Here is a 23,654-nt window from a genome sequence, read left to right as displayed (position 1 = left end):
CTCATAAGAAGAGACATCAGAGAGCATTCTCTCTCTCTCTCTCTGCAAGTACACACCAAGAAAAGGCCATGCGAGGACACAGGGTAAAGGTGGCTGTCTACAAGCCAGGAAGAAAGCTGTCACCAGAAATCAACCTACTGGCACCCTGATCTCAGATTTCCAGCCTCCAGAAGTTAAAGACAATAAATTTATATTGTTTAAGACAGCCAGTCTGTCATATTTTGTTACAGCAGCCAGAGAAAACTAATACAAGCATCCAAAAGAATAGAATACTCAAAAATAAATTTAGCCAAGGAAGTGAAACACTTGTACATTGAAAACTACAAAACATTGCTGAAGGAAACCAAAGAACTAAATAAATGGAAAGATAGCCCATGTTCATGGATATGGAGACTTAATATTGTTCAGATGGCAGTAATCCCCAAAGTGGTCTACAGATGCAATCCAATCTTCACCAAAATGCCAATGACCTTTTCTACAGAAATGGAAAAAATCAATCCTCAAATTCATATGGAACTGCAAAAGGCCCTGAATAGCCAAAAATATTGAAAAAGAAAAACAAAGTTGGAAGAGTTATACTTCCTAATTTTGAAACTTACTACAAAACTACAATAATCAAAACACTGTGGCAGTAGCATAAGGATACAGACATATATAGGCCAGTGGACAAGAATTGAGAGTCCACCATCTATGGTGAATTGATTTTTGTAAAGAGTGCCAAGACCATTCAATGTGGGGAAAGAACAGTCTCATCAACAAATGATGCTGGAACGACTAGATAACCAAGTGCAAAAGAATTATGTTGGACTCCTACCTCACTCCATATACAAAAATTAACTCAAAATGGATCAGCAACCTAAATACAAGACCTAAAACCATAAAACTCTTAGAACAAAATATAGAGGCAAATCTTCATGACCTTGGATTTGGCAATGGATTCTTAAATTTGACACTAAAAGCATGAACAATAAAAGAAAAAATAGATAAATAAGACTTCATAAAAAATTTAAAATATTGTACATCATAGGATATTACCAAGAATGTGAAAAGACAATCTATAGAATGGGAGAAAATATTTGCAAATCATACATCTGATGAGAGTTTAATATCCAGAATATACAAGAGGTCTTAAAGAACTCAACAACAAGAAGGCAGCTCAGTTTTAAAATGGTCAAAGGACTTAACATTTCTCCAAAGGAGAATACAAGTGGCCAATAAGCACATGAAAAGATGTTCAACATCATTGGTCATCAAGGAAATGCAAATCAACACCACAATAAGATACCATTTCATACCCAGTAGGATGGCCTTAATCCAAAAAACAGAAAATAACAAGTTGTTGGTAAGCAGGTGAAGAAACTGAAACCCTTGTACATTGCTGATGGAATTATAAAAATAGTACAGATGCTACAGAAAACCATTTGGCAGGTCCCCAAAAAATTAAACACTGAATTACCATATGATTCAGCAATTCCACTACTAAGTGTATGCCCAAGAGAAATGAAAACATGCCACACGGAAACTTTTACACCAATATTTATAGCAGCATTATTCATAATAACTGAAAGGTGCAAACAACCCAAATGTCATCAATTGATGAGCAGATAAGCAAATTGTGGTCTACACATGAAATGGAATATTATTCATCCATAAAAAGGAACAAAGTACGATACATGCTATAACTTGGATGAACCTTAAAAACATGTGCTAAGTCAAAGAAGCCAGACACAAAAGGTCATATACTGTATGGTCCTTTTTATATGATTTATCTGGATAGGCAAAACCATAGAGACAGAAAGCAGATTAACAATTACTGAGGGGCAGCAGGACAGAGCAAAAAGGAGAGATTAACTGGTGACAGGGTGTTTTTCTAGGGTATTGAAAAAGTTTTGAAATTAGAATTAGTGATTTCATAACATTCAAAATACACTAAATGCCACTGAATGGTACACTTTAAAATGATGAATTGTATTATGTGAATTCCCTCCCCCCAACAACAAAAAAAAAAAGCCTAGAAGTTTCTGGTATTTAAAACCTCCAGAGCCTCAGCGAGAACCTGATGTGAACAAAAAATAGCCCCTCAGAAAAGAAAGAACGGAAAGAGGCTGAGGAATGTCCACTTGAGTCAGTTCTTTGGTTCCAAAATTTTTCTCAACTGTAGATCAAGGAGGAAAGAGAACCAGACCAACCTTTCCTTTCCACTGTTAACTCCTAACCCAGGACTAGGGATCAAGCTTTGAGGGGTATTTGTTGGTCTGTTTAACTGTTCAGGGAAGAACACAGGGGCAGTCTCTGAGAATGCCCTCTGTTATGCAAAACTACTGTGTTTACAACTTTCTTAGAGGGCAATTTGGCAGGCAATACATGTCAAAGCCCAGAACAAAATCTTTTACCCAATAATTCCATTTTAGGGGTTTATTCTAAAGATGGGCATGATATTTAGTGATAGATATATCAAAGCTTTTACACATAAAAAAATCTAAATATATAACAATAAAGTTCAGCAAATTCTGGTGAAGCCATACAAAAGAACACTAGTCAGCCATTTAAAACTGCTATAGGTGTACTTGTTGATATAGAAAGGTATGCATATTTATTAATTAATTTATTTTCAAATACTTGAGTGGTTTTTTGTTTAATGTTTATTTATTTTTGAGAGAGACAGAGAGGCAGAGCTCAAGCAGGGGAGGGGCAGAGGGAGAGGGAGACACAGAATCTGAAGCAGGCTCCAGGTTCTGAGCTGTCAGCACTGAGCCCGACGCGGAGTTCGAACTCACGAACCACGAGATCATGACCTGAGCAGAAGTTAGACGCTTAACTGACTGAGCCACCCGGGCACCCCCATTTGTTTATTTTTTAAAGTTTATTTATTTATTTTATTTTTGAGAGAGAGAGAGAGAGAGAGAGAGAGAGAGAGAGAGAAGTTGGTTCTCATGAACTGTGAGATCATGACCTGAGCCAAAATCAAGAGTCGGACACTTAACTGACTGAGCCACCCAGGGACCCCAAAAGGTATGCACATTTATTTTTAATAAAGGGCATCTACAAAAGAGTATATGGTATAGTTTCATTAAAAAATATATATATACACACATATATATGCATATATATACGTATATATATATACATACATACATATACTGATGACACATGGAGGAAAATGTAGAAACCTATTCACCAAGGATTAGCAAACAGGGATAATGCTTACCACTAAGATTATGTGTGTATTTATGTACTTGTTTCACAAATGTTTATGAAGCACCTATGTGTACAGGCACTGTGACATGTGCAGGGTTTGGGAATTATGGGAGATTTGGATTTTCTCCTTTTTGTGTCTGTATACTTTTCTGATTTCTCTACAACAAACACATATTTATATATGCAGAATAATGTTTAATATTCTGCAAATTACTTCAGCCACACTGAAATGACATTTTCTCTTACAGGTGGTACTTAGTCAAAAACTATTAGCACATAACTCATATTTATGTGATTTTTCCAAAAAACAAGAGAAATTTTTGCAGGAAGAAAGTGCCTGTTCATTGTCATGTGTTTTTATCTCATCCACAGCTGGCAGTATCAGTTGAAGGGTCAGGGACTGCTTGGCAGGAGATTTTGTTCTAGTTCCAGCCCCAACACTAATGGGCTTTGTCACTTTGTTGGGGGATAGCTCCACCATGGCACCCTCCCGACTGTGAGACTCTGCCTGTACTCATATACACGGAGGCTTGAACCCAGCCTTCCCTGAGTCTTCAGAGTTCAATGCCCTGTGACACCACCCACCCCAGGACACGAGAGGACAGAAATCCTACAAGGAGCCACCACAAAGCTACCCAGCACTTGACTCCCTGTGTCCCCTAGGAGGCTGTCAGGAGACCAACAGATTCTCCTCTGGGTTTAGATGAGGTGTATGCTTTCTGCCCTACCCCTTCAGAAAAGAGCTGCAGAAAATAAAACCATCTAGCTGAAGTCTAGAAGGGGCACCTCAACATATCCCACAACTCACACTGCAATCATCCGGCCCCTCTAGTTTCAGGGCTGTCCTTTTGCATGTGTGGGACAGGGATCTCGGCGAGCTGGCACCTTTGGCTGATTCTTCTTTTCACTGTCTCTCTCTCTTTTTTTTAATGTTTATTTTAGAGAGAGAGAGATAGAGCGTGAGGGTGGAGGACAGAGAGAGACAGAGACACAGAATCCACAGCGGGCTCCAGGCTCTGAGCTGTCAGCACAGAGCCCAACACGGGGCTTGAACTCACAAGCCATGAGATCATGACCCGAGCTGAGTCCAACGTTTATCCAACTGAGCCACCCAGGCACTCTGTCCCTCTCTATGTAAGTAATAAACTGTCTAAATCTAAATGTGGCCTGCTGTATCTTTTCCAGAAAAATCTGTTATGTCTTGGCTTTGCCTTGTCTAACATGTGAACTCGATACTTTTGGTTCCCAATATGGTGCTGGTAAAGTTATAATGGCCTTCTAGAAAACTGGGACCACATGGTCAGGTTCAGAGATAAAGTAGAACCCATGATCTAGTAGCACGTGCTCCGACCTAAGTGTGTGTTGGAGGGCAGAGAAGGGTCCTCCCACCAGCGGATGGCATGGACCAAGCAGGGTAGGAGAGGTAAGGCAGGCAGGGCCGAGGAGCAGCGGTCTTCCCACAGTCCTATATCCACTCTGTCAGTAAATGGCCACTGAAAATTGAAAGTAAATGCAAAGCTGTCTTTCCAGTGGAGGTGCCCCCCACCCCCATGCCGCCCCTTGTCCCCCCCCGCCCCTGGAATCCCTGACCTTCCAGCCACTACCCACCTCCTGAAGTGCCTGTGTTAAACCCTTTGGTCTGTGTTTCTGTAAAGTGTGGGACAACAAAGACAAAACAAAAGGGAAAGTGATTCTGTGATTCTGAGTGAGAGACTCATGAGCCAACTCCTCCTACATACAAAATGTATGATGGGTTTCAAAATGTTTCACTGACAGCGTGCCTAGACTGTTAGGAAAATTCCTCTGAGGTCCAAACTTTTCATTGTATAACCATGTCTTGTTGGTTGGCAAGTTGAAGGTCCCGGTAGGAGTGATGAGTAAGATTCAGAGTCAGCTTGCCAAGTAGTTTTGGAAACAACGTTGGTAGAGTGACAGGGTGTAATCCCCCTGGCAGTCAAAGAAAAAACTGCTGTCTTTTACCACCTAAAAAGCAGTATATTCCTGATATGAAAGTTGCACCTATAGAAGGAACCATACTATCAAGGGTGTCACCCCACTGCTCCTGACAGATTGACTACATGGGGTTTTTTAACTCTCTTCACCAAAGCTGATAAGGTCATGGCATCCTTTTAGGAAAAAGACCGTGAGACCCCACAGGCCAACTAGCAAAGTGTGCAATAGGATCCTGGGAGGCAGTAACAAGCCTGGTTGATGTATTTAGTGACAAGGGGACAGGAGTCCTTGACCATGGTCCCCGAGAGCCCTGATGAGTTGTGTTGGTTTTTATTTTATTTTATTTTACTTTATATTTTATTTAATTACTTTATTTTATTTTATTATTTTTAAATGTTTATTTATTTTTGAGAGAGAGCGTGCACAAGCAGGGGAGGGGCAGAGAGAGAGGGAGACACAGAATTTGAGATCATGACCGGAGCCAAAGTTGGATGCTTAACCGACTGAACCATCCAGGTGCCCCAAGTTGTGTTGGTTTTTCGAGAAAAAAGGGAGAGGGTCCCATAAAATGTTTAAAAACATTCTGTGGTTGTTCCTTACCCGTCTGTATTACTAAGGAAAGGAAAACTGTTTCCATTAGACAGGTGGCTGTGGCTACAGATAAAATACTCCCTGGTCATCAGTTCGTCAAAGATATACTGAATGTATTGTGGGAATAAATGTGTTATATACATGTAATATTTCTCTAAACTGTAAGGGATGTTTTTGGTGGGGAAACGCCATGATTAGAGCAGTGGTAGTGGGTTGAGTGGACCACCAGGAGTCCACCTTGTTCTCTCGGTTCAGTCATGCGGTATCAGTAAAGTAGTATGGGATTCCAAAGAAAGGGAAGGGGTGGAAAGGAAGATCACTGTCTTGATCAAAGAACTAGTACAGACAAACATGCTTAAGGAAACAATCCAGGGGTGTCTGGCTGGTTCAGTTGGAAGAGGTGCAACTTTGGGCGTAGAGATTACTAAGATAGATAGATAGATAGATAGATCAATAGATAGATAGATAGATAGATAGATAGATAGATAGATAGACAATCCAACAGTACAAACTGCTCTTCCACTGCGGCCAGTCAGTCCTCATGAGACATGTGAGCTACACGTGTCAGTGACTGACATTACACAGACTGAGACCAGTGGTAAAATTATGTGGCCACTAGGCAATGGTTCCTTAGGGTTTTGGACATGGCACTTGCCTGACCTCACCACCCAGAATACCCCAACTGAGAGACAATTACTGGCTTGATATTGAGCGCTAATGCACACTGAGACAGACACGGCAAAGTGCTGTTCTACCTGATGTCCCGTGGGAAACGAGAACATCAAGTGGGTACTGCCTGACAAGCATCCCTGATTATGCAGTACATCCAGAAAATAGCATACCAGCCATTAAGTGGTTAGTCGCCCTCTAGATGTGTTGACTCAGATGCAGGGTCTATGCCAACACCTCAGATTTCTTGGGGGCTTACCTTCACTGAAGTTACTGACAATGCCTGGGCCTGGTTCATGGAAAGATCAGCTCAGTTGGGGGCCATGGGGTGTCCTGGGGTGATGCTGCCATGTACCCCCCAAAGAAAATTGTCTAAAACTATGCACGGAAAAGAGAACGCTCGCTGTTGTGAGCTGTGCTACTTGCTCTGGAAAAGACCTCCCCAAATACACCCTGTTACATTTTCACTGACTCATGAGCGTGTGGGCTGATGCCTGGCAGTGGAATGCCTGGATGAACAAGTCTCAGCCTCTTTGGCAATGATCATCATGGCAGCAGATCACACAAGACCCATACCCTCTGTTCATGACCTGGAGGCATGCCCGTGGCAAAGGTTTCCTTGGATCAATATGGGTGAAATCAGCAAGCTGTGAAGGAGACCTGTGATACAAATGTAAGGACCGTAGCCATCCAGACAGACTGCTGCACAGGGCATGGTACTCCATCCATGGGAGCCCCCAAACAAGGCATAGTGACCGCAGTATGTGAAGCCAAAGAAGGTGGCAGATATGCCCAGACCGCCAGCTAGACATTCCAGTGGTAAAAGAAATTTGGGGGCTCATAGTGAGGGGTACTGGACCTGGCCTGTCCTACCAAACAGACTGTACAGGTCCCCTACCGTCCTCTTGAGGGTACCATCGGACATCGATTGTAGCAGACACCTCTTCAAGGTATGACACTACCGTCTCCATCTGCACAGCACGAGGGGCACACTATTCAAAGACCCTTCGATGGACAGTGCTATCCATTTGGTTTCCCAAGGGCATCCATTCAAACAATGGTTCCCACTTGAAGTAAAAAGGACCCAGCAGTGGCAGCTGCGTGGAACACTCACTGAACCTTCCATGCCTCGTATCATCCCCAGGAAGCCAGTGCCACTGAAACATGGAGTGGACTCTTAAAGGAGAAACTGAAAAAGATAACTGGATAACCCAGCCTCAGCTCCCAGTGGATGACACACCTAAGAAAGTCAGTTTGGAATATCTATGCGACAATTCACCAGGAGGGTATCTGCCATTTCAACAGAATTCTTCATTGTGAGATTGGAGAGCCAGGAAGAGGCCCGAGATAGGCTGTAAGAGACCCGAGCCACATAATTAACTCTTCTCATTCCCCCATTTTTCTTCCCACACCTACCCCCTTGGAAAACTAACAGCTACTTTGCAAGTAGCGAGAAGAGTCATGGAGTAAGCTATCCTAACTTGGTGCTTCTTTCGCCATCACTTCTGCTTGCCGCTCTTGGGCAGTAATAGATATGGACGGTAATGGCCATGAATATGAGGTTTCAGCTCCCAAGATGGCCCCGATGTGGGGATGGGAGATGTTCTAGAATGGTAGGAGGTATACAAGGAAGAAATAACTGAGGCACCTCAGGAGAGAGCAGGGCTCATGTGAGGGTTAGGACACACAGGAGGATTGGGACAAAAAAGTGAAGGGACTGCTAGGAGGTTGTCACATTGTACACATGGCTGTGGGGAGAGGAATACCTCTGGCTTGTGGGAGATAAGGGGTCATCCCCGGGAAGTTGGAGGTGCAGGGAGGGACTATTAATCTCTCTCTCTCTCTCTCTCTCAGCCCCTATCTACAGACAAGGTGGCATCTAACTGACATGTGGCCAAGTTAACTCAGACCACCACCGCCCTCAACTTGACCACTGGCCAAATAGAATCTCAATCTAAAAATTCTTAGAAACCTCCCAAGGGCCAGTGATTTCAGAAATGGTCAGCCTCCAATAAAGATAACAGGACAAGATTAACCTTCTGGACACTGATCTGGTCTCTTTAGCTTCATCCTGTTACTGTTGGCCTCTTGTTCACTTGTCACAGGCTGCTCCAAACCCTTCAGCACGGGTGGTAATAGGCAACCGTAATGCCTGGCACTTCCACGGGGTTGGCTGAAGTGGGGTGGGCGTGGTTGCAACTCCGGTTGTCCTTGGATGGGGCGCCTGACTGCAGTATATACTCCAAACAGGCCTAATCAACCTACAGGGAGTCACGGATGTGGTCACTCTCATCCAATACTGCCAAAGACAGATTTGGTAGGCGCTCCCGTCAGTAGAACTGGAATATTTATCTGATGGGGTATTTACATCCCTGCGAACTCTGGGATATGTGAAGGGTCGGGGTTGAACGGTGGAGCAGCCCAGTACCTATCTATGCACACAGAGACTTGAGCCATAGCTTATGAGTTTTGGCAGAACACTTTGCCATCTTCCTGGGACATGGAAGAACGTCTGTGAGGAGTTGCAATAAGGCCCACACCCACTCACCTCCTTATCTCACTAGGGAGGTTGTCATGAAACAGTTTCTCATCACCTCCCAGGTTCCGATGAAGTGTGGGGTTTCTGCCCACCCCCACTCAGACAAGAGCTGCAGAACATAAAACCCTTTGGCTGCAGTCTAGAAGGAACGCCTCAGCAACGGGATACCCCATAACTCACGCTGCACTCATCTGGTGGGAAAAGTTTCAGTGTCGTCTTTTTGAATGTGTGGGACAAGGTTCCTGGGGAGCCGGCACCTTTGCCTTACTCTTCCTTTCACTATTTAGCAATGAAATGTCTAAATCTAACAGTGGCTTGTTGTATCTTTGCTGATTAAATCAGTCCGGCCTTGGCTTTGCCTTTTCTTGCTTGACATTTCCTCATCAGTCAAATAAGAGAATTCTATTAGTAGTTGATCTCAAAGAGGTGCCCTGTGGCTACACACACGTTAAGGTGAATAACCCAAGGCAGGCCATAATGGCAATTACCAATTCACAGATATAATGCCTAAAACGTACTAACCCACCTCAAGGCAAAGGCTGGTAACCTGGGGTGTGCAGACAGGCTCAGGGGTGGGGGATGGAAAACTGAAATTCTATGCAATATGTGGTAAACAGACTCGTTTTTTGTTGTTGCAAAGTGCTGTAGCTTTCAGATGTTTAAAAGGTTGTGATAGAGATTCTCTCCTTACCAGATTCTGCTCAGGCTCTTCCCAGCCCTCTTCTTAACTGGGCCTCGGCTGGGGCCTAGAAAGACTTGAACTCACGGACAAAGTTTCTAACAGTTCAGAGTAGCCTCCATAGGATGACCTTCATTCCGAGGATAAAGGCCCCTTAAAGTGCCGGCCTGAGGGGTGCCTGAGTGGCTCAGTCGGTGAAGCGTCTGCTTTTGGCTCAGGTCACGATCTCACAGTTTGTGAGTTCCAGCCCTGCATCGGGCTCTGTACTGACAGCCCAGAGCTTGAAGCCTGCTCGGATTCTGTGTCTCCCTCTCTCTCTGTCCCTCCCCTGCTTGCACTCTAAAGAACTTCCTGTTTGTTCTGGCTGACACCTAAAGATAAGGCCCCTGTCCAGTCTCTGAGAAGTATAGAAGTCCTGCTGAGAAGCACCAGTTAACTAACCATATGAGTTTCACATGGACCAGCTGCCCCCCTTCCTGCCTTTTGTAATTTTTCATTTCCCTGACTCTGCTCAAGGGCCTGCCATCCTGCTCCCCGCTCTCTCCCTCTTTTAAAAGACATAGTCACCCCTGCCCACACCAGAATGGAGTTTATCTCCTTCCCCTCCTGACAGCCACTACTGAATAAAACCTGTTTTCACCACTCTAACTCATGTCCGCTATGCTTACCTTTGACAGCTGTGGGCACCTTGAAAACTCGAAAGCAACACAGAGCCGAAAAGCAGAAACTACACAAACCTCCCTCAACCGAGGAGTAGAGGAACACATTGTGGCATATCCCCACCGTGGAATATTAGTCAGCCATAAAAAGGAACAAAGTACTGATGCTCACGTGCTACAACATGGATGAACCGTGAAGACGTCATGCTAACTGGAGGAAGCTTTTCACAGTAGAGCACGTATTCAATGAGCCCATTTATACGAAGTATCCAGAACAGGCAAATCCACAGAGGAAGAGGATAGATTAATGGCTGCCAGGGGCTGATGAGGGAATGAGGCCCCGGCGGTGCTAAAGAGCACGAGGTTTCCTTCCGGGGCAACGAAAACATTTGAAAATTGATGTGGTAATGGTTGCACAAGTCTGCGAATAGACTAAAAGCCGTTTAGTTGTTCATCAGGGTGGATTCTATGGCATGCGATTATATCTCAAAAAAGCTGTTACATGGGGCGCCTGGGTGGCGCAGTCGGTTGAGCGTCCGACTTCAGCCAGGTCACGATCTCGAGGTCCGTGAGTTCGAGCCCCGCGTCGGGCTCTGGGCTGATGGCTCGGAGCCTGGAGCCTGTTTCCGATTCTGTGTCTCCCTCTCTCTCTGCCCCTCCCCCGTTCATGCTCTGTCTCTCTCTGTCCCAAAAATAAATAAACGTTGAAAAAAAAATTAAAAAAAAAAAAAAAAAGCTGTTACAAGAAAAAAACAAAACAAAACACTAAAATCTCCCCTGGAAAAAAGTGATACCGCATTGCAAGGTTCTATTTTCCTATTTAGTGGCCTGTTTAGTTTAGTGACTGGTAGACTCCTTAGGGAGGCTCTCAGCACGGCAAAAACTAAAAACAAAAAACAAAACAAACAAACAAAAAACACAGCAAACACTCAAACAGCAAGTAAATAGCGCCAAGGACAAAAGTAAACTCACCAACCTCACGTACTGTTTTGCCAGTGTCACTAAACCTGCCCCTAAAAGTTGGCAGGCCATCAGTTGGATAAACAGAGGGAGAGAGGTAACTCTAGGCACGGGCCACTCCTTTGCCTACACTGGCAGATGGTCAGAAAGAAGGCCCACTCAGGGTCAAAGGTGAAGAGGAACCCCGCTGGGACCGTCATGTCTCAGTGCTGTCAAAGCGTCATGGAGAATTTAGCCCCAACCCCCTCACACAAGTGGAATTCACATTTCCGGGAGACAGAAGGTGCTAAATAATTAACAGCATTCCCAGGTTCTCCTAGCTCTCAACCTTGCCTTGAATGATCTCCTCCAAGATCAGAGCAGCCCAGGGGCACTATTTGGACTTAGGATGAGCAGGATTACTTTATTTGTTATTATGAATATTTTAATGTGGAGAGTTAAAGAAAATAACATTATAAATGCACATGCACCCACGCACTCAAATGAAGAGAACTGTTAATATTTGTCATATTTGCTTCAAATCTTTTTCAAAAAGGAAAATATTTCCAAGTTCCCTTCTTGTCCTTCCCTTTGCCCTCCCTCCCCAGGACAACCACTATCCTGAATCGGAAATGTATCCTTTCTGTCAATGTTTATATAATTTTACTGTACATATAGGTGTCCAGTGATAGCTTATAGTATTTTTGTGTGGTTTTTATTTTACAGAAATAGTATTCTACTGTACCTATCGTTCTATACTCAACCTTGCTGTTTTGGGACTTTTGGTTTTTTGTTTGTTTTTTAAGTAGGCTTCATGCCCAGTGCAGAGCCCAAGGCGGGGCTCGAACTCACGATCCTGAGACCAAGACCTGAGCTGAGATTAAGAATCGGACGCTTAACCGACTGAGCCACCCAGGTGTCCTTCAACCTTGTTTTTGAGTTCTTTATTGATACATTAAGAGCTTGTGCATTTATTATGACTGTTGTATATTGTTCCATTGTATGACTATATCACAATTTATTTATCCTGCTTATGGGTATTTAACAGGTTTCTGAATTTTTGATTTTACAAACAAAGCCGCAAAAAAAATGTTGTGCATGCGTGTAGCCCTTACTTCAATCATCATAAAAATGTCTGGTTTTATGCAAGAAGACAGAACTGTCACAAGTCACTAAGACATGTACCAGACCATAGGACAGTAAGAATTTCCCTCTGATTTTGCACTCGTAGAGAAACAATGGGCTGAGGATACAGGGTGATCCATGAAAAAGCATTGCCTGGGACACCCTCAGAGAGGCCGTCAGGGAAATAGAAACACTGCCCACCCCCCACTTACACCCCTCACACACCCAGAGGAAAACCGCAGTATGTTGAGGGCACTCTGCCCACAAACTGGATGAGTCTCAGGTGAAACAATGAAGGCGTTCAAAGAACAAGGACTGCACGATCAGCAGGTGACACAGAACTAGAAAGAAGATGTAGGCAGACAGGTGGAAATCGAAAGTAAGGACCCAGAACCAAACAAGGGTACAAGAGAAAAGGCCATTGGAAGACCTCAAAATATCATGGGAGACCAGGAAGCACTTGGTCAGCCTTGCATTTATCTCCTGCTTTCCATTCTTTGGCTCTCGTGGTTTTTAAAAAAAAATTAATAGGTAATACACACATGCACACTGTTAAAATTCAAAACAGTGAAAAAGTAAACAAAAGGACCCAAAAGTTGGCAAACTGTGCCTGGGCAGGGTGATGCCAGAGAAAACCTGGTGGAGGTCCAGAGCAGTCCTGCAATAAAAGATAAGACTTCCTCCTAACTCTCATCTTCAGACTCCAAGAAACCATCACACAGAGGCAATCATTATTGCCGATTCCTTGTGTGTCCTCCCAGAGATATTTCATGCACCTACTAAACACATATATGCATGTATATCTCACATTCCCCCTTCATCCACAGATGATGGCATATAATACCATTTTGGGGCTCACTTTCTTCCCATCTCTTAGCAAGCAATTACATTAATACCCATAGAACTGTCCCTGTTCTTTTTGGTGGTTGCATAAATTCCACCAGATGAAGACACTATAATCAATTAGACCCTTAACGGGACATGTAAGTCATTCTAATCTTTCCCAATCAGAAATCCTGCTACTTTGAATATTCGGTACTCTCTTTGACCACAGAATTTTATCTGTAAGATAAAAATTCTAACAGTGCAGTTGCTAAGGTGGTATGATTAACACTTTTGACCTTAATACCCAGTTTCAGTTCCCAACCCTGAGGTTTAAAGGCAGTACATCCAATTTTGCCATAGTCTCAAGGACTACCATAATGTCTTCCAGATGAGACTGAAAGCCAAAAAAAGGTAACTAGAGGACAATCTCCGAAGGGCTGGATGGTAACATGAGTACTGGGACAGAAAATCCATCTAATCAATGGTATTAGCCAAACTGAAGAAAGAATGTGTTAACAGAATGGGAGGGGTCGTTACAAAACCCAGAAGAGGGAAGTCAAACATCGAGAATTTGGCAGCATTTATCTTTCAAGAGAGAGATACTTAATCTAATGGACAGGCACCAGAGAAGCACGTTCAACCAGGTTTCTCCAAGGCCTAGATGAAATTTCCTTCCGTACAATTCCACTCCTTTAGTTCTGGGGTCTCTGCATACTAAGCAGTCCACTAATGTAGGTACTACTTTTTCTCCCTAGGTACCTGGATCCTAGGAAGAGCAGGCAGTGGATTAAAGACAGCCACAGATTCTTTGACATCCTTCCCATTAAGAGGTGAGGTCTACATCTTCTCCTCTAGAATCTAGGTGGGCTCTGTACCTGCTCTGATGGGTAGAATACAGTAGAAATGATGCTGTGCCAGGTTTCAGGCCCAGGCCTTAAGAAACTGGCAACTTCCACTTTCTTTCCCTTGGAACATTCACTTTGGGGAAAGCCAGGGCCCCATAAGAAGTCTGATCATCCAGAGACCACCATGGTGTAAGGAAGCCCAAACTAGCCACATGGAAAGAGAGAGAGATGCTTAGCTGATCTGGTCAAACCAGGCCAGGCACCAAACATGCAACTGAAGAAGCCATCTTGGAAATTCCAGTCCCAGGAGATGTGACATGGGGAAACACTGAGGAAGCCATGGAAACAAATTTAGTTTCTGAACAGAAACATGGCCCCACTCGAGCCATCCCAGCCATATCCAGCCATTCAAACCGAAGCCCTGCTCCCTTGGGAAGCTGAGATAAGTCACTTCTGATGTGCACTGCCCAAATTCCTGACCCACAAAATCATGAGTGTACCAAAATGTTGTTTTAAGCCATTATATTTTGGGATAGCTTGTTATGCAGCAATAGATCATTAGAATAAGGGGTTCAATGTGATGGAGTATTATGATTCCCGAGAGGGCTGACTTCTTCAGTAAATAAACCGTGGGCACTCCAGTCCACAATTTGTTTCTGTGGGTTTGGCCAATGTTGGTCAGTCCCTAATAGTCTGCCCATGTTCAATTTTCTGATAAGATATAGTTTCTGAACTCGAAAAGTTGAGACCTGAATGGTGAGGCTTACTCAGTCGGCCCACCACCCTTACTGTCTTTTCACTCGATCTTATGTCAAACAACCCAGACCAAAGAGCTAAGGCGAGTCTCACAAAGTTTACCACCTGATGGAACCACTGCTTGGTACCACTCACAGCCCTTTGGCTGGTACATGACATTCATTTATTTATTTTTTAATCAAACATTACTAAGAACCTTCCCTGTACCAAGGACTGTATCTGGCACTGGAGGGCACGGAGGTGGGAAAGACACAGGCCCAGCCCTCAGAACTTACCAGCCCAGCCTCTAAGCCATATAAACAGGTGATGGCATGAAACATGTGCCATCTAAATATATAAAGCAAATATTAACAGATCTAAAGGGAGAAACAGGGAGCAATACAGTAACAGTAGTGGAAACTGATACCCCACTTTCATCAGTGGACAGACCACCGAGACAGAAAATCAATAAGGAAATATTGGCCTTAAGTGACACAATAGACCGGATGGACTTAAGAGATATATACAGAACATTCCATCCAAATGCAGCAGGATACACATTCTTCTCAAGTGAACATGAAACATTCTCCAGGCTAGATCACATGATAGGCCACAAAACAAGTCTTAACAAATTTAAGAAGAGTAAAATCGTATGGAGGATCTTTTCTCACCACAGTGGTATGAAACTAGAAATCAATTACAAAAAAAGAAAAACCTGCAAAATTCATAAATATGTGGAGATTAAACAACATGCTACTGAATAATCGTGGGGTCAAAGAAGAGATCAGAAGAGAAAATCAAAAAAATATCTAAAGACAAATGAAAATGGAAAATACAACATATCAAAACGGAAAGGGAGAAGGGGTGCCTGGGAAAAGGAGGCTGGGGCCTTGAACATCCCTGTGAGGAGTTCAATGCTGATTCCCCAGGTCCTGTGGAGATTCCTGAGCAGGGGAACCAAACATGCTTTAGGGACACTGACGCAGCAGCGGTACATGCATAAGACTGAGCTGAAAAAACACCAAGCAGGAGGGGGCGCCCAGACACCATCCCTTCCCACAGTCGCCATGGGGCTGTTCATGCTGCCAGCCAAGCCACAGCCAAGCAGGGAGGCTGACCTGGTGCCGGAGCTGCCAGAGCTGGAAACGATATGTCTTCTGCATTGGGCAGAACAAAGCCTGCCACGTTCAGAAGGTCCCAGGTCATCTGGCCTTTGATGCTGATATCAGTGGAGAGCGGGATTGCAGGCTTCAGGGAAAGGGCGGAGGTGGGGGGGGGGGGGGGAGAGTGGTAAAAGCCATAATTTATGGAGTGCAGCAAAAGTAATTCTAAGAGAGAAGTTCGGAGTGATAAATGCCTACATTATGAAACAAGAAAGATCTCAAATAAGCAACCTAACTTTACACCTCAAGAAACTAGGAAAGGAATAACAAACTAACCCCAAAGTTAATAGAAAGGAGAAAATAACAAAGATCAGGGTGGAAATAAATAGAAACTAAAAAGGCAATAGAAAATATCCATGAAAATCTGACTAAAAAATGGGCAGAAAATCCATATAGATATTTTTCCATAGAAAACATACAAGTGGCCAATAGGTACGTGAAAAGATGCCCAACATCAAAAATCACCAGGGAAATGCAAATCAAAACCACAATGAGATATCACCTCATACCTGTTAAGATGGACATCAAAAGAATAAGAAACAACAAGTGTTGGTGAGGATGTGGAGAAAAGGGAACCTTTGTGCACTCTCAGTGGGAATGCAAACTGGTGCAGCCACCGTGGGAAACAGTGTGGAGGTTCCTCAAAAAATTACAAATAAAACTACTCTTGGGGCAGCTGGGTGGCTCAGTCGATTGAACATCTGACTTTGGCCCAGGTCATGATCTCACGGTTCACGAGTTCGAGCCCCACGTTGGGCTCTGTGCTGACAGCTCAGAGCCTGGAGCCTGCTTCCGATTCTGTGTCTTCCTCTCCCTGCCCTCCCCTGCTTGCTCTCTCTCTCTCTCTCTCTCTCTCTCTCTCTCTCTCAAAAATAAATAAAAATATTTTTTAAAAAACAAAAGAACAAACAAACAAAAATTTGTTTGTTTATGCAAAACAAACAACAACAAAACTACCCTATGATCCAGCAATTCTACTGTGGGTATTTATTTAAAGAAAACAAAAACACTAACTCAAAAAGATATAAGCACCCCCAAGTTCGCTGCAGCATTATTTACAATAGCCAAGACCTGGAATCAACCTAAGTGTCCACTGATGAATGAATTGATAAATTGTACTATAGGGGCGCCTGGGTGGCTCAGTGGGTTAAGTGTCGGACTTCGGCTCAGGTCATGGGTTCGTGGGTTCGAGCCCCACATCGGGCTCTGTACTGACAGCTCAGAGCCTGGAGCCTGCTTTGGATTTTGTGTCTCCCTCTCTCTCTGCCCCTCTCTCTCTCAGGCTGTCTGTCTGTCTCTCTCTCAAAAATAAACATTAAAAAATTTTTTAATTAAGAAAAAAGAGGGGCGCCTGGGTGGCGCAGTCGGTTGAGCGTCCGACTTCAGCCAGGTCACGATCTCGCGGTCCGTGAGTTCGAGCCCCGCGTCAGGCTCTGGGCTGATGGCTCAGAGCCTGGAGCCTGTTTCAGATTCTGTGTCTCCCTCTCTCTCTGCCCCTCCCCCGTTCATGCTCTGTCTCTCTCTGTCCCAAAAATGAATAAACGTTGAAAAAAAATTTTTTTTAAAAAAAAGAAAAAAGAAAGTGTGGTATATATACAGTGGAACATTATTCAGCCACACAAAAGAAGGAAATCTTGCCACTTAGGACAACATGGATTGACCCTGAGGGCATTATGTTAAGTGAAATAAATCAGAGAAAGACAAATTTTGACTGATCCTTCTCTTCCATGTGAAATCTAAAAACAAAACAAACCCAAACCAAACTCATAGATATAGAGAACAGACCGGTGGTTGCCAGAGGAGGCGGGGGGGAGTAGGGAAAATGGGTGAAGGGGGTCAAAAGACAAAAAGTGCAGACAGAAAATAAGTGAGTCCCGGGGATATCATGTTCAGCATGGTGGCTATAACTATTAGTACACTATTGTATATTTAAAAGTTCCTAAGAGAGTAGATCTCTTTTTTATGTTTTTAAACAAATTTTTTGAGGGTGGGGGAGGGGCAGAGAGAATGGGAGAGAGAGAGGATCCGAAGTGGGTTCTGCACTGGTAGTAGCAAGATCATGACCTGAGCTGAAGTTGGATGCTCGACTGAGCCACCCAGGCACCCCTCTTCCGGTTATTATTTGCATCCCTCTATAGTGGCTAATGATATAGATCATTTTTCCATGTGCTTTTAAGCCATTTATATACCTTCTTTGGAGAAATGCCTATTCCAATACTGCTTTCGTTTAAAAAATTGAGTTAGTTATTTTATTATTGAACTGTAGAAGTTCTTATATATTCTGGGCCCAAGTTCTTTATCAGATACATGATTTGCAAATATTTCCTCCCATTCTATGGACTGTCTTTTCACTTTCTTTTTTTTTTATTATTAATTTATTTTCAATTTAGTTAACATACAGTGTCGTTTTGGCTTCAGGAGTAGAATCCAGTCATTCGTCTCTTACATATGACACCCAGTGCTCATCCTGAAAAGTACTCACCTTAATTCCCATCCCCCATTTAATCCACCCCCCACCCCCTCCTTCAGCAACCCTCAGTTTGTCCTCTGTATTTAAGAGTCTCTAAGAGAGATCTTAAGAGTTACCACAGGAGGGGTACCTGGGTGGCTCAGTCGGTTAAGCGTCTGACTCCTGATCTCAGCTCAGGTCATGATCTCACAGTTCATGGATTAGAGCCCCTCACTGGACTCTGAGTTGACAGTGTGGAGTCTGCTTGGGATTCTCTCTCTCCCTCTCTCTCTGCCCCTCCGCCGCTCATGCTCTCTAAATTAATTAATTAAAATAAATAAACTTTTTAAAAAAAGAAAAGAAAAAAATTGTAACTATAAAAAAAGAGAGGGGCACCTGAGTTGCTCAGTCAGTTAAGCATCTGACTCTTGATTTCAGCTCAGGTCATGATCCCACACTTCATGAGTTTGAACCTCATGTCAGGTTCTGGGCTGACAGTGTGGAGCCTGCTTGCGATTCTCTCTCTCCTTTCCTCTCTGCCCCTACTCCGCTCACTCTCTCTATCTCAAAAATAAATAAATAAAAAGAGAGAGAGAGAGAGAGAGAGAGAAACACGACACATGAAATGACAATTATGGGCACAAGGCAAAGTGGGGCACATGAAGGCAGTCTGCAATAAGAGCTACGGAATAGATGACTGATCTCACCAGTCTCTGGGTCCCCATCTTTGGAAGACATCAACTTAACATAAGTTTACATACAAATTTAACATACGTTCACATTTCATTTTTCTAGCACTCTTGATATTATTTTCTTTAAGAAAGAGAAGGGAACTGCATTTATGGACTAGCACGATTTTCACATGTCCCAGTCCCTACTCCACTCCCTTAAGTCCTACAATGCTCTCCTGAGCTGACTTTATTATTTTTGTGTGTGATATGCAGTTTCGACCCGACAGTCGAGGGTGCCGAGGGGATATTATGGTCAGCTGCCTTTATATCAACTTCAACTGCTCTGCTTTGTGCAGCACTCACCTGGTTGAGGTGGGAGGGACCCCAACCCCAGCTTTAGAGGTGAGCCTACATGTGTCTAAGCTAATTAGAGTATGTCAATGGCCACTATGATGGGTTCAGAGACAGGCAATTAACCCAGGCCAGTCAACTAACTTTTGCAAGGCAGCAGAGCCAAGAGAACTGCAGAAAAGCAAAACTATAGCTTTGATGATCTCATCAATCTCTAGACCAGGCTATATAGCTGTAGGGCATCCAACTATTAGACTTTTTGGTTATATGAACCAATAAAGCTACTTTATCGTTTAAGCCACTGTGAGAGGCAACCAAACAAATCTGAAATGATACAAAGTGGGTCACTGAATGTATCCTCCTTCTCAATAGGGGTATTGACAGGGTTTTATAGATGCGCAGGCTTTGACTCTTTATTAACTCACACCAGTCACATGTAGTGGGAAGGGCTAGTATAATTTCCACCAGTGCCCTGGGAAGGTTCATGTGACTCCAGATCTCTGGGATACAGGGCAGGAGCCAGGGGACTCTCCAAAATCCTAGCCCTGGCTGCTCCTTTAAAAGCCTACACATTCCTGGGGCGCCTGGATGGCTTAGTCAGTTAAGCATCCTACTTCCGGCTCAGGTCATGATCTCCCAGTTTGTGAGTTAGAGCCCTGGGAGAATCCTCCCTTCGGATTCTGTGTCTCTCCCGCTCTCTCTCTCTCTCTCAAAAATAAACACTAAAAAAAAGAAATAATAATAAAAGGCTACACATTCCTGGCTTTCTTCTCTTCCTCCTCCACCTCCTAGGGTGGTCTACAATTTCTTTGGTAGTTACTGCTCTAGAGATAATCCTCAGCAAAACCTTCCAGTAAACTCTCCCTATGAAATGAGGAGGAATCCTTAGGGCATTCACTGGGGCGTTCACTGGGGCATTCACTGGGCCTCTCCTATTTCTAGAGGTTAAATCAAGCAGGAAAAGTTTACAGAACTCTGGTTTCTCAGCTTACTTGGTATCTTAAAGCTGAGCCCAGAAGGAATGATTTTTTTTAACCAGCTCTATGTGTCTTGTGACCTGCCCACCAAATCTAAGAAACAAGAGCTAAGCACTTCAAGCACTTCAAGCCCTCATAGCCATTTTCACCCTCATTCTCAACTCCCTATCCAGCTTTGTCTGGAGGGTGCCTCAGATACTGCCACACCCGATCCTTTGTCCCCAGAGGCCCTCTCTACCAATCCTGTCTAATCCATCCTACTGCACACACCATAACCTCGACAGTGCCCCCTAGAGGCCATCTTCACCCCGTGCCTGCTCAAGAGCCCACCATGGCCCCTCGGAGGAACCAGGGCCCTTTGTCTGACCTTCACGGCCCTCCTCAAAGACCTGTCCTATCCCCAGTGCCCAGAGCTCTTCTGAGTTTCTGACTACTGCCCAGCACAGGGACATGGTAACCAGCCTGTTCACCAGCCCGGCCAAAGGCCTGCCCACTCTTCCTGCCAATCACTGATGACCACACATGTGCCTAGAGAGCAAATAAATGAATCAAAGGTGCCACCCAATCCCCAACCCTGGGCAGGCTTCTCCTCTCAGGGCACTCAAGTTCTCTGCCTCAAATTGGCTGTTTATTGATCTGTTCACTTCCCTCTCTCCCTCTTCCCCCAAAGGAGCATATAAACCCTAGGGTATAAGCTTCCAGCTCAGCACTGAGGGCACTGGTCACCTCTCAATGAATCCCAGCACTTGGAAACGTGCCTGGAGCAGAGTGGACATGTTTATATTTTTTCATAGTCATTAGGAAGACAGATCTGAGGTGAATCTCTACAGTTCATTTCCTAAAACTCTTCCAACTTAGCCAACATCGGGTTTTCCCATCTCTGTCCATCCAGAGTGGGTTATCTGCCTCCATGTGCATTTCACTGAATAAACTCTTCTTACTGGATTCCTTAATTTAAACAAATGTTCCTTTTCCTTAATGTCTATGATTTTGCTTTCACTCGAGAAGTGACATTTTTCTCTCTGTGGAAAAATCTATCCTGCGAATTGCTTGACGACCATAATCCTCCAGAATCCATTTCCTTTGGAAGAAGTCCGTGGTCGCCAACATCACCACACAAGTAAACAGTCGTTGTGCCGCATCTGGCAGCTTATACCCTTACATTACCAAGTAATGTTACCAACACAGTTCTCTCCTCTCTCAACCCCTGTTCATTTTATTTAAAAAAAAAAAAAAATTAATGTTTATTTTTAAGAGAGAGAGAGAGAGGCAGAGTGCAACCAGGGGAGGGGCAGAGAGAGAGGGAGACACTGAATCCAAAGCAGTCTCCAGGCTCCCAGCTGTCAGTACAGAGCCCAGCAAGGGATTCACACCCACGAACCCAGAGGTCATGACCTGAGCTGAAGTCAGGTGCTTAACTCTCTGAGCCACTCAGGCACCCCTACCCCTGTTCATTCCAAACCTGGCCTCCCAAGTCCCCTCCTCCCTGGTGCCCTCCTGATTCATACCACTCCGGGACCTATTCATTTCGGTTCACAGCGTTCTGTCTACCCTTCGCACATAATCCCTACAGATTTCCAGTCTATGACCATAGCTCCAGTCGGTCCTGAGCTAAATTCTCGTGTCCTTCACTTTTGGTCCAACGTGTCCCCATCTCCAGCTTCTTTATCCTTGTGCTCACCCCCACCCCCCAGTCGCGAGCCCCCACCCTCTCCCCCGCCCCGCCCCCTCTCGGTTACCTGGAGCTTGTGTAAGTGCAGAACGTAGCCTTGCACTAACAGCTGGAAGAAACTGCGCAGCTGCCCCGGCCCCGGAATCTCCTCCAGGGTCCGCAGCCTCCGGTCGCCAGGCCCGTTTCCAGGAGTCTCGGCGGTGGCCGAGACGGCGGCGGGGATCGCGGCCTTGGCTCTGGCCCCGTGCGGGCAAAGGCCAGGGAGGGCCACCCGCGTCCCCAGCAGCGCCCACCGCAGCCTCGCGCCCCTCAACGCAGCCACGCGATCCATGGCCCGCGCCGCCCGCGTCTTTGGACCGCGAGTGAAGAGCGCCTGGAACCCGCTCAGAGATCAATCCCAAGGGGGCGGGGTCAAGGCGCCAGCCGCCGGGTAGGCCGGGCGCAGGCTGGCCAGGCCCCTTGCCGCTCACTTTCCCTCGCGGTCCTGAGTCTCTCCAACAGGACCTAACCGACTCACAGAAGCCACCTCCTCCAGCCGTGAGCCTGAGGCCCGGGGGAGGGGCCGGCCCACGCCGCCGCGGAGGCTGTCCCGGGGGATATACGGAGACCGCCCGAGCCCCGACCGTGGCCGCCAATGCCGCGACTCCCCACCTTGCTCTCTCGCGGACTCTCAGCGAGAACTTGAAGTTCTCTGGACGGTACTTTGGTTCGCAGTAGAAGAAAGTTCTCGGAAGCCCCACCCAGTGCGTGAGACTGGCCGTCGTCTGACCTGCGGGTTGGCCACCCCAGGGCGCCATCGCCCCAGCTGTCCTCGCTTCCCCGGGAGCTGGAACAGGCTGCTGAGATTAAACCGGCCACTGGCTTTTCCTATGCGCCCGCTGGTTGTCCGAGCGCCCAGCCACTAGAGAAAAGAGAAGAAAACAAAGAAAGAAAAGAAAACCCGTCCCAAATCCAAGGTCATCTGATTCCTGGAGGGTGAAAGCCAAACTGGCAAACAAATTTAAATATTAAGGGGTTGTTAATGCAATTCTACCCACCCACCCCCCCCAACCCCCAACGCACACACACACTCCTGAATCTGCCAAGGCAGCGTTTTTCAAAGTGCAGGTTGAGCCCAGATTTAGTGACTGCAACCAGAATTATTGTTTTTTAATAAGATAAAAAAGAATAAAGCAGTATAGAAAATACTGCCCATAAGAAAGATTATTGTTTCATGAATCCTTTTTTTCACATATATTCAAAGTATATTGAAAAGTTACTTCTATTTCAAAACGTTAAAAACATGGCTTGTACAAATATAAAATAAACACAGATCAAAGATTATGCAACCCATTAGTGAGAGAACCAGCAGGATGGTAAGGCTTGTTCTAAGAACACTGGAAGAATTGTCTTTATATATATATATATATATATATATATATATATATATATATATATATATATAAAGAGCCAGAAGGAGAAAGGGCACATTAGGTTCAAAGGGGCAACAATTAGAGGGTCAGCTAAGGTGGCTACATGTGGATTTATTTTTATTTATCCCTTTAGGGGATATAGAGTTTCTTCAATCTGCGACTGAAAATCTTTCATCAGTTTGGGAGTTTTTCTGACATTATC

At 44.7% G+C, this 23,654-nt stretch overlaps 1 protein-coding gene across 2 annotated transcripts in view; it reads right to left on the bottom strand.

The window, feature by feature from the left end:
* The window catches only part of LOC122481780 (sterol 26-hydroxylase, mitochondrial), a 34,089-nt gene extending 11,359 nt beyond the window's left edge, over positions 1-22,730 (bottom strand). Inside the window, exon 1 of one of the 2 annotated variants that reach the window (XM_043577839.1) lies at positions 22,108-22,730. In XM_043577839.1, coding sequence (XP_043433774.1) covers positions 22,108-22,371 — 264 coding nt within the window. In that variant the 5' untranslated portion in view covers positions 22,372-22,730. Of the gene's footprint in view, positions 1-15,875; positions 15,970-22,107 lie in introns of those variants that run through there. The other variant, XM_043577840.1, reaches the window with a different exon arrangement.
* Between the last annotated feature and the right edge of the window lie 924 nt (positions 22,731-23,654).

The sequence above is a fragment of the Prionailurus bengalensis genome, chromosome C1 (genome assembly GCF_016509475.1).
Source record: "Prionailurus bengalensis isolate Pbe53 chromosome C1, Fcat_Pben_1.1_paternal_pri, whole genome shotgun sequence".
NCBI classification, from domain to species: Eukaryota; Metazoa; Chordata; class Mammalia; order Carnivora; family Felidae; genus Prionailurus; species Prionailurus bengalensis.
The sequence above is the reverse complement of the archived record's forward strand: the minus strand, read 5'-3'. Positions and strand labels throughout refer to the sequence as shown.